At 41.2% G+C, this 16241-nt stretch overlaps 1 protein-coding gene across 1 annotated transcript in view; it reads left to right on the forward strand.

Moving 5' to 3' along the window:
• SORCS3 (sortilin related VPS10 domain containing receptor 3) overlaps positions 1 to 16241 on the forward strand; it is a 529174-nt gene that overhangs the window by 429026 nt on the left and 83907 nt on the right. The window contains exons 9-11 of the mRNA XM_008144282.3: positions 2895 to 3074; positions 12979 to 13125; positions 14680 to 14782. Coding sequence (XP_008142504.2) covers positions 2895 to 3074; positions 12979 to 13125; positions 14680 to 14782 — 430 coding nt within the window. The remainder of the gene's footprint in view (positions 1 to 2894; positions 3075 to 12978; positions 13126 to 14679; positions 14783 to 16241) is intronic.

A 16241-nucleotide genomic window follows, 5' to 3' on the forward strand; every position in this document is an offset into this window, starting at 1 on the left:
GAGGCAGTCAATTAGCATATTCCCTCCTTATTGGCTGTGGGCGCCACCATCTTTGAGGGCGGGGCAGTCAATTAGCATATTCCCTCCTTATTGGCTGTGGGTGCCGCCATCTTTGCAATGGTGTGAGGGTCAATTAGCATATTCACTCTTTATTAGATAGGATTATTTTACTATGAAGGCGATATATACTTTGGAGTTAGAGTAGCAGAATTCAAGAAATAAACATTATTCTTCAAATCCTTATTCGACCAAATTTAACTAACAGGAATTTTCTTTTTTCCTGAAGACTTACTCCCCAGGTTATTATTGGTTAATTTTTATTCAACCATAAGACCTATTAGAAGAGACAACACAGCCTTCAGAGCTTTTCAGAGAGTAGTTCCCCAGATTGTATGCACCAGAACCATCTGGGGGGCGTATTAAATGTCAGAATCTAAGGCTTTTCACCAGACATACTGAATCAGAACCCCAGGCAGTGAAACTCATGAGCCCACCTGCTATTAAGATCTCCAGGTCATGTTGATGCACATTGAAGTTATATCCCCACTGATAATGGTTTTAGCTTCTTGATTAGGGTAGTCTCAAGTTTAAATCTTAGTAATGTCATTTATTAGCTAAGTGGCTTTGGTCAATTAATGATTTCTCAAGCAGGCATCTCAGAATCCTAGATACTAGAAAGCAGTCTTTCACCCCTGAGCCTGCAGTACCTGTTCACCAGATAACAGTCCCAACACAGGTCTAAGGTAAGATGCACTCACAGCAAATCTGGCTGCCTCCAATCCTGACCGTGCCTCAGTGTTTTGAGTTGTTGTTTTTTTCCCACCTCTTTTTTATTAGTTTAGTCTAAAATAATTTAGCTAATTCATTTTTATAACCAAAACATCTGGGAAAAGCCAGGAATTTCTATTGCATTTTTAACAGGGTAAGTGAATTTAATCAGTATTTCCTGCAGCTGCTGTTTCCCCTCCTTCTGGGTTCTTGGGCTTTTATTCCACACCAACATGACGTGATGTCATCACATGGTTTTTAAGAATAAGCCTCATTACCATTTTCAAGCAGTTCAGCAGGAATCTCTAAGGTGTGTAAGTTCAAATGAGCAAGTGAGGTCTTAGTCAAGGTAACCTAGGGCGTTCAAGGCCAGAGACCAGGATGCGACAGAGAATCTCCAATGCACAGATGTGGAACTTGCTTTCTCACTTTCCCCGCCTCCCACATGTCCAAATCAAATAAGCTTGCTCCTTCTGAAATCATCCAAATCAAATGAGCCTGCTCCTTTTGAAATCATCTCGATGGAGCTCTCTATGGTTCTGACATTCTAGACAGTGCTGCCTCCCTTTATTGTTGAAACCATTTCTGGGAAAGGTTGGCCAAATAAGGTAAGAGGTAGATTCAGCCTGATTATCTGCTTCCTGTCAACTGCAATTGCCTGTGCTCCTATTACCAGTGCTTTCCACCATAGTGACAAGGGCACCTCTCCTGCTTTCTCCGGATGTTATTACTCGTTGCCATACACATCTGTATAGTTAGGCATTCTTTAACTACTCCCATTTTTCCAATGTTTATCCTTGTCACCATTGCCTCTTGACGATGTAAGTTCCTTAAGTAAGGACTTGAGTTTATGATACCCTTTGTACAGTGCCTAGACAGATATGCAAACTGGCTTTTATAAACTGCTTTGGATTCTGAACTCATAGATTTGATTTTAGAAATGACCCACTCCAATAATGCAAACTAAAGTAACTTCAGAGACCAGAAAGTAGCACATCATAAGAAAAGTTAGATATATGGGACTGAGAGTCCTATGACTCCACCTCAGAGACTACATTTTCAAGTATTGCAAATAGATTGTGGTCAAACCAAACCCTCGTGATTTATATTTATTTTATGGGTCCTTGGTTTGCAACTTCTAATCTAGAGGCTATATATCCAAATGGTCAGAAGCTAACAATTAGGTTAGAGTCATACCACTGAGATTCAAAACATGGTTCTGTCACTTACTAGCTATTCAATATGAAGTACATTTGCAAACTTCTATTTCCTTAGTTTAGTCCTCAATAAAATGGGAATAATTACACTACCTCTATTATAGACTTATTTGGATTTGTAATTAAAATACTACATTAAGATAACTTAGAACACTGCCAAATGGTAGCTCTTTTTATTGGTAGCCCAGCCTCTTCACTTTTTGGTAAGAAAATTGAAGCTCTTGGAGACTGACATATTCATCAGTCCTACAGCAGAACTTATATTATGACTGAGAACACGTTGAGTATCTTTTCCTCCCTATCAATATTTTCAAACATTATTTTATTAACAGCAGAACCCCCCTCACCTTTTATTCCTAGAATATTACACAGAGCTTTAGTATAAAGCAGATTTGAGTGGTTCTGCTCTAGTTGAAACAGGCCTGGAAGTCCAGAGTCACACCCATTGGCCATGTCTCCCTGTCACTCTTCTTGCAATCCCCATGTCTCTGAAGATTCCAAAGAAAGGTGTGAAAACCATTACCCCGAAACGTTTGAAAACGTAAGTGGAGATCTAAAGAAGGGATAGGCCTATTTTCTGGCATGTGTGAGTTTTTTCTTTCAAGGTTTTTTGTCTCTGTTAGCACAACACTACCTTTCAGATATAAAAACAAAAAATGAATAAATCCCTTGAAGCCATGGAAAATGATACCCACCAAAGCCCCTTATGCCCATCTTGCTGTCACTTAACAAGGAACAGAAATCATGAAGCTCATAATTTATAGCCTTGGTCCGACACAGAATTGTTTAACATTGCCTATAAATCAAGCTCTTTCTCAACCATTTCGTACGTCATGGTAATTATTCTGGGTCTCCTTGGGCAGGGAGATATGAGATCTGCTGCCTTACAGGCCTTCCATCTTCTTACAGGACATGCACATCATCAGTACCGATGAGAACCAAGTGTTTGCTGCGGTCCAAGAATGGAACCAGAATGACACATACAACCTCTATATCTCAGACACGCGTGGGATTTACTTCACCCTGGCCATGGAGAACATTAAGAGCAGCCGAGGTCTGATGGGAAACATCATTATTGAATTGTATGAGGTATGTAGCCAAGATTATCCCACACCTAGATCTGCCTCTCTTTTTTCATGAGTTGTAATGGTATAAACACAAGCAAGTGGGTCAGAGAGCCCTAGGTGAGATCTCAGCTCTCCCACTTAGCAGTTGTGTGACTTGGGAAAGGTCTTCACTTCTCTGTGCCTCAATCCCCTCACCTGTAAAATGGAGATAAAATATTTATTTCATGAGATTATTGTGAGAATGAGAGGTAATGTTTGTGAAGCATCTAGTGTGGGGGTTGGCTCAGTAAGCCTTCAATAAATGTTATCTAAAGTCAATGTTCTTATAGGTATGAGTATAATTACAAGTCAGAAATAAGGGTACTTGGCCTATGTGATCTCTTAAGTAAATTTTTCAACTCTCTGCTTCTTCTTATGAACTCTGGGTGGAGGAAACAATGTTATTTGTATACTTTAAATTATTTATAAAATCAAAATATTTTAATTTTGTGGAGATTAAACATCAGCTGTATTGCTTTTAAAAGTTTTATGGACACATTTTATAGGAAACTAAAAGCAAACATCAGTGATAGATGTGAAGGTTCCCCTAAAATGCCACCAAATGCCAACATCTGTACATAAAGAATTGGCCTTGACTTACATTGAGCTTTTTCTTGTTTTAATATAAGAATACTTTTATTGAGTGTGCACTTATATTGTTTTTATTTTTAATGTCATCACTAGTTAAAGAATAATTTATCTAGGAAACCAAATGACTCCATATAGGAACTAGATTAAACAACTAATTGTTTCAGTGACTCTAATGATGTAGTGCTTTTTTAAACCTCTAGTGACAAGTGTGTCCTTTGACAGTCCTGGCCACAGTGACGGTACTTGATTGACCACCTCAGTGTGATGCATTGATTTGAGCAAAGAAAGTGTGTCTGATTATCCAACATTCACCAGTGAGCTGTGCTGGTTGAGGTCATCTATACATGAAAGGTCAAGTTGTGTGTTGTGGGTGGTAGGCTCAGATGGTCTGGATGAGCTGCTCCCTTGTGAGGTGTTTGCTTTGAGGACTAGTAGAGGCTTTCAGAACAGAGGGGTTAGTGCATGGGCTTCTGCTTTATAGTGGGCTCTTATGCCAAAGATCCAGCATCTCTGCACTGGTATGTAAGTTGGCTACTCAGTCACTGAAAGTGATAGTAACATAGAAGGTTCCAATTCTTTTATTAGGGTGGGAGGAAGATTACACAAACAAATGAGGTGAATGGAAGTACATTTTAAAAAGGAGATAAGTGAATGGCATTGATTATAAAACAAAATCAGTAGAAATATCCTGATTTCTTAAAGAGGTAGATGAAATGCTAAAATAATTCTCTTAACAATAAGACTTATTTGGAAAAATGGCCCAGATAACTCCCTAGAGTTACAAAAACTGGTAAAGATGACTCAAGAGTATATATGGTTTGGGAGGCTTCCATTTCTATGCCTATAATCAGTCCAGGAAGAAGAAACATACCTTTGTTATTGGGCAATCAGTCACAGCTTGTGGGAAGGTTTAGATGGATGTTCACAGTACTGCGGCCACTCCAACAGTTCCTGTTGGCACAAGTGAGGCTATAAAGATAAGAGAATTATCCGTGCTCCTGTGGCCAGAACCAAGAGGAGGGTAGACATTGCTGCACATGGCATTTCAGTCTCTGACCCTATTGATAATGGTGAGTGAATTTGTGACTGTGCTGTTTCTTTCCTATGGGAGCCTGAAAGCTCCTTGGTCATTTAGAACAGCGAGAAACTCTCACCTGAAGTGGAACATGAATCAAAATGAAGAATGTACCTAGATCCATGTAATTTGTTTTCTTCTTGCTGAAGTCCGTCATGCATTTTTGGTCTTGTTGTGGGGAGGGAATGCATGGAGTCATTGCATCTACAGAGAAACATGATATATCAAGAAAGGCAGCTTCTTTAACACCAGAACTGTTGAGCTGGTTCTCCATTCAATTTTATCAGGTTTTATTGTGCCCCCACTTTGTGTGCTAGTTCACGACTGAGATAGGAAAGATGATGGCTGTTACCATCATGGAGGTTGAAATCTAGTTTGTTGGGCTTTGAGGAGGCCAACAAACAAGTTCCCTTTTTACTTGCCCAAGATTGGAACCAATTGAGACAGTGACAGAGGAGGAGACAAATGGAGATCAAACATCACCAACTTTGAAAAGTTTGGTAGGAGGAAGTGGGCTTGCTAACACTGTGCTCTAGAACTGCACCTATCCATCCACTAACAGGCAGAAATAGTAAATTAAAACATCTCCTGTGTGGAAACCTGTTTCTATAACACCATCACCCTGAGGTACAGAAGATACGATTTTTGCAGGTAGATCCCCAAAAGAGTGGATGTGGGGATGAGCTGTACACGCCCAGTTCTTTTTCTCAGCATTAACAATCATTATCAGATGTCTTTCCTGGGGAGGAAGAAGTGAAGAAGTGAAAGGCATGAGCCAAGAATTGGATGGAGGGTATAGATGTGTAAGATTATGAGCTAACCAATCTCACTGAATAGAAGTGATGCTTCTCAGGTACAAGAATGAGTGTTGGGTAAATAATTGGAGTTAAGATTCTAGAAGGAATTTAGTACCAAGGGAATAAAATGGATCCTGACACCATCTAGACAATGAACAGCATACTGAAGGTTTTTAAAGGGCGATGCTGTTTTGCACCTGGAGATACATTCTGTGATTTGGAGATAAAGCTCAATTTAATTGGTCTCCAGGGTTTATTAGACTTTAACCTTCTTCACTGGAGATTCTCCTAGAAACTGAGATTGTTATTTTCTGGACTCTGAATGCCCTTGAGTAATGCACCTGGGAAGACTAGTAAACTTTCACATTCAATTCAGCTAAATTAATCCACTTTCACGGTGTGTACTCTGATGAGATGAGGCTGGTACATGAAACTGACAATCTACTGGAAAGATATGTATTAGGATAGTTAATGATCACAGTTTAACGTGTTTTGTTGCTCTTTTTATTTTATTTTTTCCTTTTTATTGAAATTATTGGGGTGACACTAATTAACAAAAGTATATAGATATCAGGTTCACAATTCCATAACACATCATTTGTACACTGTCTTGTGTGTTCACCATTCCAAGTCAAGTATCCTTCCATCACCATTTATCCCCTATACCCTCCCTAATTTCCCTCCTCTATCCCCGCTGGCAATCACCACACTGTTGTCTGTGTCCAGGAGGTTTTTCTCTCTGTTTTCTGTTTTTCTTTTTTGCTTAATCCCTCCACCTCACCACTATCCAGTCCCCCACCTCCAACAGCTGTCAGTCTCCCCTCTATCTTTGAGTCTCTCTATTTTGCATGTTAATTCATTTCGTTAATTAGATTCCACATGTGAATGAAATCATATGGCACTTGTCTTTCTCTGTCTGACTTATTTCACCAATATAATGCTCTCTAGGTCCATTCATGCTTTTGCAAAGGGTAAGACTTTTATTAAAGTTATAATTTCCCATGTTGTGGGGTCACTATAAAGGAAGGTTAATGCTAACAAGAAATTTGGGGAGACTTGTAGATGAGTTGGCTTGAAGGGGGAATTTTGGAGCTTGAGAGAAAGACATGCCTGGTGGAGTCCCAGCATGAGAAGAGAACCAGGTCTATTTTTACAGAATGTTGAGTGGCCTTGGGGAATAGTAGGGATAACAATTGCAAATATGCCACTAAAAAACTTGACGGAAGACTTGGGCATTTATTCTGTGGGCTAGTATTTCTCTCTTCTTCCCCTATAGCTACATACCTAGAGGATGATGTTTGCACGCATGATGTAGTCTCCTATTTCAAGTTAGTGTGTAACTTTATATGATAATGTAACAGGATACTGCACCTGTATTCCCTTGTCTGAAATGTTAGAGATGTCTTTAGGTACCACAGATGTGAGGTGGCTTGGGCTGACCATGGCCACTTAAAACTACTGACCTTTCAAGCCTCTTCCTAACACTGGAAAGAGGACGAAGAAAGCCAGAACTTATTTGAGATTTCACTTTGCAGGTGTTGGTGCTGAGAGACCTTGGTGACCAATGGGGATCAAGCCCACTAAACTCACTAAAACCTAATAAGGCAGATGCATTATTGTTTTCTGGTCTGTTGTAGCAGCCTACTGCTATACAGAGTCTCTTGCTTGTTCTCTCTTTAATCTTTGCCTCAAAGTACAATATTGTCATAGATGTAATTACATAATCAGGGGAGAAAATAATTATTGAAGGCCAAATAATAATCAATCTCTTATTTAAGCCCATTCTACCAAAACAAGGCTAATGTTGACCATGAATGTAGTCCATTTTGTGTGCTCACCATTATTCTTATGACACTTGTTTATTCACATCCCTAACTATAAACTATATTTATTCTTAGTTGTTCTCCACTGATAAATCAAGAGACAAATATTCTCTTCAACACCCTTAGTTATATTATGGAAACATTCTCTGAGCTGCCCGTCTGATGGATTTTCTTCAATACTTTCCTGAATATTAAGCATCTAACTTGTAACTCCTTATAATAACAACAACAGCATACCAGGCAATGCCTTAGACTGGTGTTGTTGAATAAATATATAATGTGAGTTACACATGCACTTCTAAATTTTCTACTACCCACATAAAAATGTAAAATAAAACAGGTGAAATTAATTATAACGATATATTTTATTTAATCAAAATATCCAAAATATTATCATCTTAGTATATGTTTGATATGAAAAATTGCTGAGATACTTTATATTTTTCCATACTAAATCTACACATCTCAATTTACATGCTAAATTTTTAGCAGAAATCCTTGATCAGTATTTACATTCCCTAAAATTTACAGTAGAAAAAAGTAAATTCACACACCAAAGTTATTCCAAACATACTTAAAAGTTTGCTAACCTAAATCTGGCACCAGTGTGCAAATTGGTTAAAAGTAAATAAAATTATAAATCAGTTTCTTGGTCCCACTGGCCACATTTCAAGTGCCCAACAGCCAGTGGCTATGGTATTATACTGTGTAACCCTAATCAGCTTTTAACTTTTTCTTATATATCTATTGCAGCATCCCTTTGTGGGAGGTGTCATTCCCCATTGTGCTTTGTTAGAGTACAGAGATACGGACAATTTAGTAACATGGCTCAGACCACACAGCTAGTAAATTGTGGCACACTGTGTTTAAACAAACTCATGTTATGTGACTAGAAAGCCCAGGCTCTTCCCACTATGTATTTTTTCCACATTGATTTTTTTAACTGAGGTATACTTTACATACTGTAAAATTTATTCTTTGTGGTATAAGTTCTGTCAGTTATGACAGGGCTATACAGTTGTGTAACTACCACCACAATCAAAATATAGAATAGTTCTGCCCTAGCTGGGTTTGCTCAATGATTAGAGTGTTGGCCTATAGACTGTAGGTTTGTGGGTTTGATTCTGGTAAATAGCATGCACCTCAGTTGCAGGCTTGATCCCTGGCCTGAGTTAGAGCACATGCCGGGGGTGACCAATCCATGTGTCTCTCCCACATTGATGTTTCTCTCTCTCTGTCCTCCGTCTCCCTTCCACTCTCTCTAAAAAAAAAAAAATCAATGGAAAAAATATCCTTTGGTGAAGATTAACAAGAACAAAAACAACTATATATATATATGTGTATGTGTGTGTGTGTGTGTATGTGTATGTGTATATATATATATATACCATATTTTCTGGCATATAAGACGACCCCCAACTTTTCCAATTAAAATATAGAGTTTGGGATATACCCGCCCTATAAGATGACACCTGGTGTATAAGACGACCCCCCGACTTTTGAGAAGATTTTCATGGGTTAAAAAGTCGTCTTATACACCGGAAAATACGGTATATATCCTACATAATAAAGATGTAATATGCAAATGATCATTGCGCCATGAAGCGTAATGACCGACTGCATAATGACCGGATCATGGATCAGCAAGAGGGTGGGGTGGTGAGCTACAAGCGGGCAATGGAGAGCTACAGGAGGGGGCAAGGCAGCAAGCAATGGAGGGGGGGCGGGGAGATGGTGGGCGGGGGGCTACAGGAGGGTGGGGCAATGGGTAGAGAGCTACTGGTGAGCTACTGCTGGCACACAAATTCGTGCGCAGGGCTATGTATATATATACATATATACATATACATATACATATATATACATATACATATACATATACATATACATATACATATACATATATATATATATATATACCTCCCACAGCCAACCTCCCAGGGCCGGTCAACCTCCCATGTTCCCTCCCGCTTGGCCGGCCAGATTGGGACAGGGAGAGACAGCCCCAATTGGCCAGGCGGGACCCTACCCATGCACTAATTCCTGCACCGGGCCTCTAGTGTGTGTGTGTGTGTGTGTGTGTGTGTGTGTGTGTGTGTGTGTATTCTATTACCTCCAAATATTCTCTCTTGGCATTTTTTTGGTAGTCAACTCTCCTCCCACACAAATCCACTGGAAAACACTGGTCTGATTTCTCTTTCTCTTTCCAGTTTTGCCTTTTCTATAGTGTCATATGAATGGAATTAGGCAGTAGGTATTCTTTTGAGTCTGGCTTTTCTCAGTTAGAATGATATTTACGCATGTTGCTGAGGAGGAATAGATGTCCCTTTTTATTGCTGAGTAGTATTCCATTGTTTGGGTGTATCATAGTTTGTTCATTCATTCACCAGTCTGAGGGCATTTAAGTTGTTTCCAGTTGTGCTTGATTATGAATAAAACTTCTATGAGTAGTCACATGAACATGAGTTTTTATTTCTCATGGGTAAATACCTAGGAGTAAGATTGATAGGTTGAATGATTTATGTTTCTAAAAGGCCACCAAGTTATTTGTAAAGTGGCAGTATCATTTTGCATCTTCACCAACACTTGGTATTATCAACTCTGCTTGAGTGTGTGTGTGTGTGTACATGCCTGTGTTTAGCTATTCTAAGAGGAACATAGTGCTACCTCATTGTGGGTTTAATTTGAAATTCTTCATGACAAATTGTTGGATGGATACAGTGCAACTTTCTGAGGCATCCTTAGTGTTCTGGTCTCTTTTCCCATCTTATTGATGTTTTCTTATCCATAATGGTTGCCTTCCACCCTCTGTTTTATCATGATCTTAGGTGACCCCATTTGGGCCAGATGGACAGCTTCTTATAGCCTCCACAGGGACATTTTTTTCCAAACTGACCTTCATAGGATTCTCACCACAGTATTGACTCTAGGGACAGCCCAAAGCAGACCATGGTAATTGCTTTTCTCAGCAGAGCCCTGGCTTTCTTGTCCTGAGGGCCCAAGGCGGTGAGTGACAGATGACCATGCCACCTGGACTCAATGCTCTGCCAAGGGGCCACTGTTAGTTTCCCTTTCCAATTCAAGTTGATTCCCAGAGGAAAAGTGGGCCATGCAGTCCTGACATCTTGTACTGCCCTCTTCATTGGGGGCCACCGCCAGCTGGTACCCTTCTCCTTGAACTGCTGGGGCCAACAGCAGCAGCCAGGCTTCTGATTTCAAACAACAGTAGGAAGAAGCATGTTTAAGGCATGTGCCAAGTACTTCCTTGGATGGAGATGAGTTAAAATGTGAATCTCATTATCTAATTCATTTACAGTGTGTATAGTGTGGGTATGTTGTGTTTTATGATTTATATGTACCTATACATGTACACATACATGCATATATGAGTCTATTAGGCTGCAACATAAATATATTTTATTCTTGGATTGCATTAAAATTTTTTGAAATCTATTGGGCTTAGGTACACAAAAGAAAAGTGACTTCCAAAACTATATTCCACTTATATGTGATATGGAGCAAGAAATAGTCAGTAATAATGTAAGGGCTTTGACCAATCCAAATGCAAAGGGGAAGTGTCCTGGTTCCCTCAGACAAGAGTGAGAGTTGTGTGGCATTAGGTGCGTCTGCAAGAGAAAGGCCTTCAGAGCTACAGATGGGTTCCCTGGAGCTCTTAAAGCCCCCTTCCTATACCTTCTCAGTATCCGTTCTCCCAATTTTGCTCTCAGGATGTGTGGGAAACACAGCACACACCCATCCGAGTGGTATAGCTCTCAGTGGAAAATTATGGTAGTGGCCATTCCACTTGCCAAACATGCTCATTCAGAAGAACACAAGAGGTGGATGAATGGCTCATAAGTTCTGCTGTAAAGCATCCCACTGGAGGCAAGGGAGGGGGTGACAGGAGCCCCACAGGAATAGACTTGGGAGTCTGACTCTGTATTCTTTTGGGAAGTGGAGAGCAAGGTGCTATGTACATGGTGCAGGGGCGCCAGCTGGCTCGGGGGAGAGAGTCTTCAGAATCATTATCTGGTGGTTCATAGAAAATACCAAAAGGCAGAAGATCCTAAAGAAACTCAGATCGAGTTCTCAGTGAGAAATAATTGGCCATCGGAGTTAAGAAAAACACCTTTGCAGCTGGTGTTAAAGAGTCTGGCTTTTTAAAGAGGTGTTCTGAGGGCCTCAGGCTCCAGGATGAGCGATGCCAGCCTTCCTAAAATGGCACTGACTTTAAGCAGCAAGAGTACCTCTGGGGAAGGGCAGAACCCTGCTACCACTGCCCCTCCCCCCAGCTTGGCTTCTCTCCTTACTCACCCTCTGGGAATCTAATTAATTCCCCTGGTGGTATTCTGTTCTCCTGACATTCTTTGTCCATTTTTTTGTTGTTTGTTTTTATTGGGGTTGGCATCCTATTAAAGGCCAGTCAGGTTAATAAAAAAAAAGATTAAAAACAAATAAAAAGACTTCTTATTCATCAAATAAATTATGCCATTAAAAAAATAAAATAATTCCACTTTTGTGCAATTCTTTCCCACTGGCGTTCTCTCAGAACTGCAATAAATCTGTTCACCATGATTCTTAAAGAATGGGGGATACATACAATTAACATTTTGAGACTCTATTACCCAGAAAACCTGCCATTAAACCTTTTGTTTATATATACTTAAGCTCTTTGAATTATCTTTTAGCTTTGGAACATGCTGGGATTGTAAGGGAAGTTAAGATAATCTTTTTTTATAGGATGTTGTCAATATAAATAGCTGTCCTCATTGCCCAGAACATAATAGACATAGTAGGAATAAAAATTTGAGTGAATCTGTCCTTACTCCAGGACCCTTCTAGATCATAAATCTTTTAATCCTCTAGCTCCTTGTTTTCTGGTGATGCTCTCCTCCTTTCAAAATATTATGGGTGCACAAATCCAATATTTGGGAATTCTGGCAAGAGAGCTCTGCATTACCTCATGTATCCATTGCCAGCCAACCGGGAGAAAACAGGAAGAGTAGGGCAGATTCTGCCTGTTTCAAAGTGACCGCTGGCTCAGACCCAAAGATGATATGGAGGTTATCCATAGTCACACACTGAGCTAGTGGCACAGCCAGGGATATGTTCCAGGTGGCCGCACTGGGTCATGTCTCCAAAGCATATCTACCTCACTACTAATTGGGACACCTCAACTTCCATCATTAAGGAGTATTCCTGATGCCTTTAAAACCTATTTAACAGCTCCCCTCCATGTGCCCCCCCCCCCAGCAGGAGGGGGGGTAACTTCTGCAGTTGTTATCAAGAGCTTCCACCTCAGTGGGAATGCAAAAAGTTAGGGATTGGGCCCTAGGGAACAAAGTGCAGAGACATGTCAAGTGGGAAAAAGCAAGTGGGTAAGAGGGGAATAGGACATGTGGGTGGGCGATGGAGGGTGTGGAGATGAACTTAAACTTCTTTCAAGGCCACACGGCATATGGCATGTATCACTATGTTCTTCCTGTCATCTTTTGTACCTCCAACATCCCATGGAAAATGCTGGGGCTTCTCTCTGGGCTCCTCCAAGACTGTAGGCATTTTGGCCCAACATGGTTCTCCATCTCTCACCCTTTTTCCTAGGTAGCAGGTATCAAAGGGATATTCCTGGCCAACAAGAAGGTGGATGAGCAGGTGAAGACGTACATCACTTACAACAAGGGCAGGGATTGGCGCCTACTGCAAGCTCCAGATGTGGACCTGAGAGGAAGCCCGGTACACTGCCTGCTGGTCAGTCACCCAGTCTCATGTGAGGTCCACGGGGAAGGCTGGTTACCCATGGAAGCTGCCCCAGGGGCTGTTTCCATCTGGGTGCCCTGGGAACTTGGCCAGTAATGGGCAGGGATTTCCTATGACAACCAAGTGTTGATCTGTGCATGCCGACTGCCATGCCACTTGAGTGGAAAGTTCAATTGAACATCAGAGGCTTTTACTGAGAAAATACTATATAATCTAATTCTTAGTAAGATGAAGAAATGTATAAAAGAAAGTGCCTGTGTTCCAGGGTCCCAGACAGCTCAGTAAAGGCAACACACCTTTAACTGAAGCTGATATGATACACTTTGATAAGGGTTTGGTGGAGGTCAAGGTAAGCAAAGTCCAGGAAAGGTCAGGCTGCTATGTCCACCTAGAGAAAGGAATCTACCAGCATTCCTAGGGTTGCAGCTGTATGGATGCTGGGGTAGGAGTTATGGAGGTCAGGATGTGTAGGATGCTATTTTCTGCCTTCAGGTGCTACAACTCTAGGTGGGGAGGGAAGACAGATAATTAACAGTGATATTCACCACCCTCAGTGCCATCTTAAAGAGGACCTGTGTGAGAAGTCACCTAAGGCCCCAGAAATGGTTATGTTTCTCCTTAGCAAAAAAGTTCCTTTTGCTACTTATTTAAAATGTTTATTATCCACTTAATCATATTGTAGACATTATTTTAAAAACTAGAGATATAATGGTAACCCGGGCAAACATGGACTTTCCCCTTTGTAGTATCTGTCCAACTCCATTTTTTTTGCTTGGGGTACTAGGAAGTTCAAAGACAATGCTTACCTATCTCTAAAAACTGGTCACAGCAAGACCCTCCCAAAACAAACAAACAAAAACCTTATTCATGGCTTCATGGCATTTCCTTAACCTAATTTTCTACTTTTCGCAATTTTGTCATTTTCATATTTCTTTATATTTTGTAAATATAATACATCCCTATAAATACTCTTAAAATATACCCAAATAGGGGCAAATAACTAAATGAATAATGAACACAAACATGTGTTTTAGATAATGACTTCAAATCTTTGACGTAAAAGTCAGTGAAATTATAAGCAAGAACCAAATACATAAAGACAGAAACAGGGATTTTCTGGTTGAAGAAGAGGGACAGGACCTGAGACTGTCTCACTCAGCTCCCCCTTTTCACCCTTCCCAGTGGGATCTCTCAGAGGAGCAGAGTGTGATGGTCAGCATCAGACATGGGAAAAGGCCATTACCATTCTTGGAAAGACATGGTCAGGGAGGCTTCAGTGAGCCAACTGTGAACTGGATCTTGATGGATGGGATGGGGTGAGGAAGAGAGGGGGCAGCATAAAGGGTGATGGGAGCAGGGCCAGGTTCTCAGGGCAGCTTCTGATGTGAATGTATTGGCGATCTCAGGTAAAGATGACTTCTTCCCAAACCTAAGTGTGTGACTCAATCCAATCCTTGCTGTTACTGGAAACCTAAGATCTGGTGAGGCAGGGGTGTCTGTCAGGAGCTTCCTGAAATAAAGATCTTTCCTTCTTCTCCCTCCTAGCCCTTCTGCTCCTTACACCTGCACTTGCAGACCTCTGAGAATCCATATTCCTCTGGAAGGATCTCCAGCAAGGCGACAGCCCCAGGACTTGTGGTGGCTACAGGTAAGGAAGACGTTCCCTGGGCATCTTCCTCACTGGGAGCTGCTGGATATCTTTATACCCTCTGGATTCATTTGAGCATCAGATGGATGCTACTAGGATGGGCACTCTCCCCAGGAACTAGGCAGGATACCTGGATCCCCAAGCCCATTCTCATAACCCAGGAGAAAAACTCCACACACTTGTAACTTCTAGGCTAGTGTGCCATCCACAGTCACAGAGCAGTCCCTTGTGCTTAGCAAGTAGCCAGAGTTCCTTTCAAAGTAAACTGACTGGTCAGAGAGGTTATTTGTAACTAGAGGCCCATTGCATGAAGATTTGTGCAATAGGCCTTCCTTCCCCTGGCTGCTGGCACCAGTTTTCCTCTGGCACCCGGGACCCAGGCCTTCACTTCCTCCTCTTCAGTCTTCAGTCTTCAGTCTTCGCTTGGGCCAGAGCCTTCAGTCTTCGCTCCCTGCCTGTGTATGCAAATTAACCCTCCATCTTTGTTGGGTTAATTTACATACTCACTCCTGATTGGCTGGTGGGCGTCGCAGAGGTACAGTCAATTTGCATCTTTCTCTTTTATTAGTGTAGATAGGGAATTCTCACTTGAAGAAAATGTGACCTTTGAACTTCCTAGATCAAATGCTAGTTGGGCTAGTTCTCCCTTTACAGGGAGGATTCTTCAGGAAGGGTTTCACCCCAGAGCTCTTTATAATCCTAAGGTCTCTGGTGTATGTAAAGGTTTGTTTACACATGATTAACCACTTGGCTGAGAGCCTGGGGGAGAGGGAGGAAAACTTAAGGTTGCATTGTTAGAACCACTGTCCTCTGAACATCAATCAGAAATAAGGATAAAGAAACTCCGAAATGAAAATTAAAGTCTCTGGGGGAAGGTGCTCTGATTAGCATGCCTTTGATTTACATACACCTTTTCAGGAATACATTGATGGCATAAAGCAAGGAAGGCTTCTAATCTTAGGAGCTAGAGCTCTGGTGGTGGGCAGCTCTTTACTAATGAAAGCAGATAAACTCACAGTGACTTTCTGAGATGGCACATTCTGTTCTTTCCCATCAACCCGAAGCTCCGTCCCTACACTTTCTGCTCTCCTAGACAAGGCTTCAATGCCCAAACCTCCAACTGTGTGAACTTTAAATACCACCAGTGCCCAAACTCTCTAATCAGACTGACAACTAGCATAGCCTTCTGGCATTTCAGTCAACTTCTCTCAACCCCATAAGGTGGAGACCCACCACGTTTAACACCACTGGCCTCAGAGAGCTCAGGACAGTGAGAGATGAGGGAAGGCTCTGTTGCCATTCTCCTGGCTTAGGAAGTGATGGCCACACTCTGTAATGCATGGAGGTATCCCTCCCAACTCTGGGACTGCTATACTCTCTGTCTCACTCAAGGTTTGCAGGAGGCTTTGGACAGGAGTAGAAGCAACACTGGGAAACTATAATCGCTAATAAAAGTTAA

Source organism: Eptesicus fuscus, chromosome 17 (assembly GCF_027574615.1).
Source record: "Eptesicus fuscus isolate TK198812 chromosome 17, DD_ASM_mEF_20220401, whole genome shotgun sequence".
Classification (NCBI taxonomy): Eukaryota; Metazoa; Chordata; class Mammalia; order Chiroptera; family Vespertilionidae; genus Eptesicus; species Eptesicus fuscus.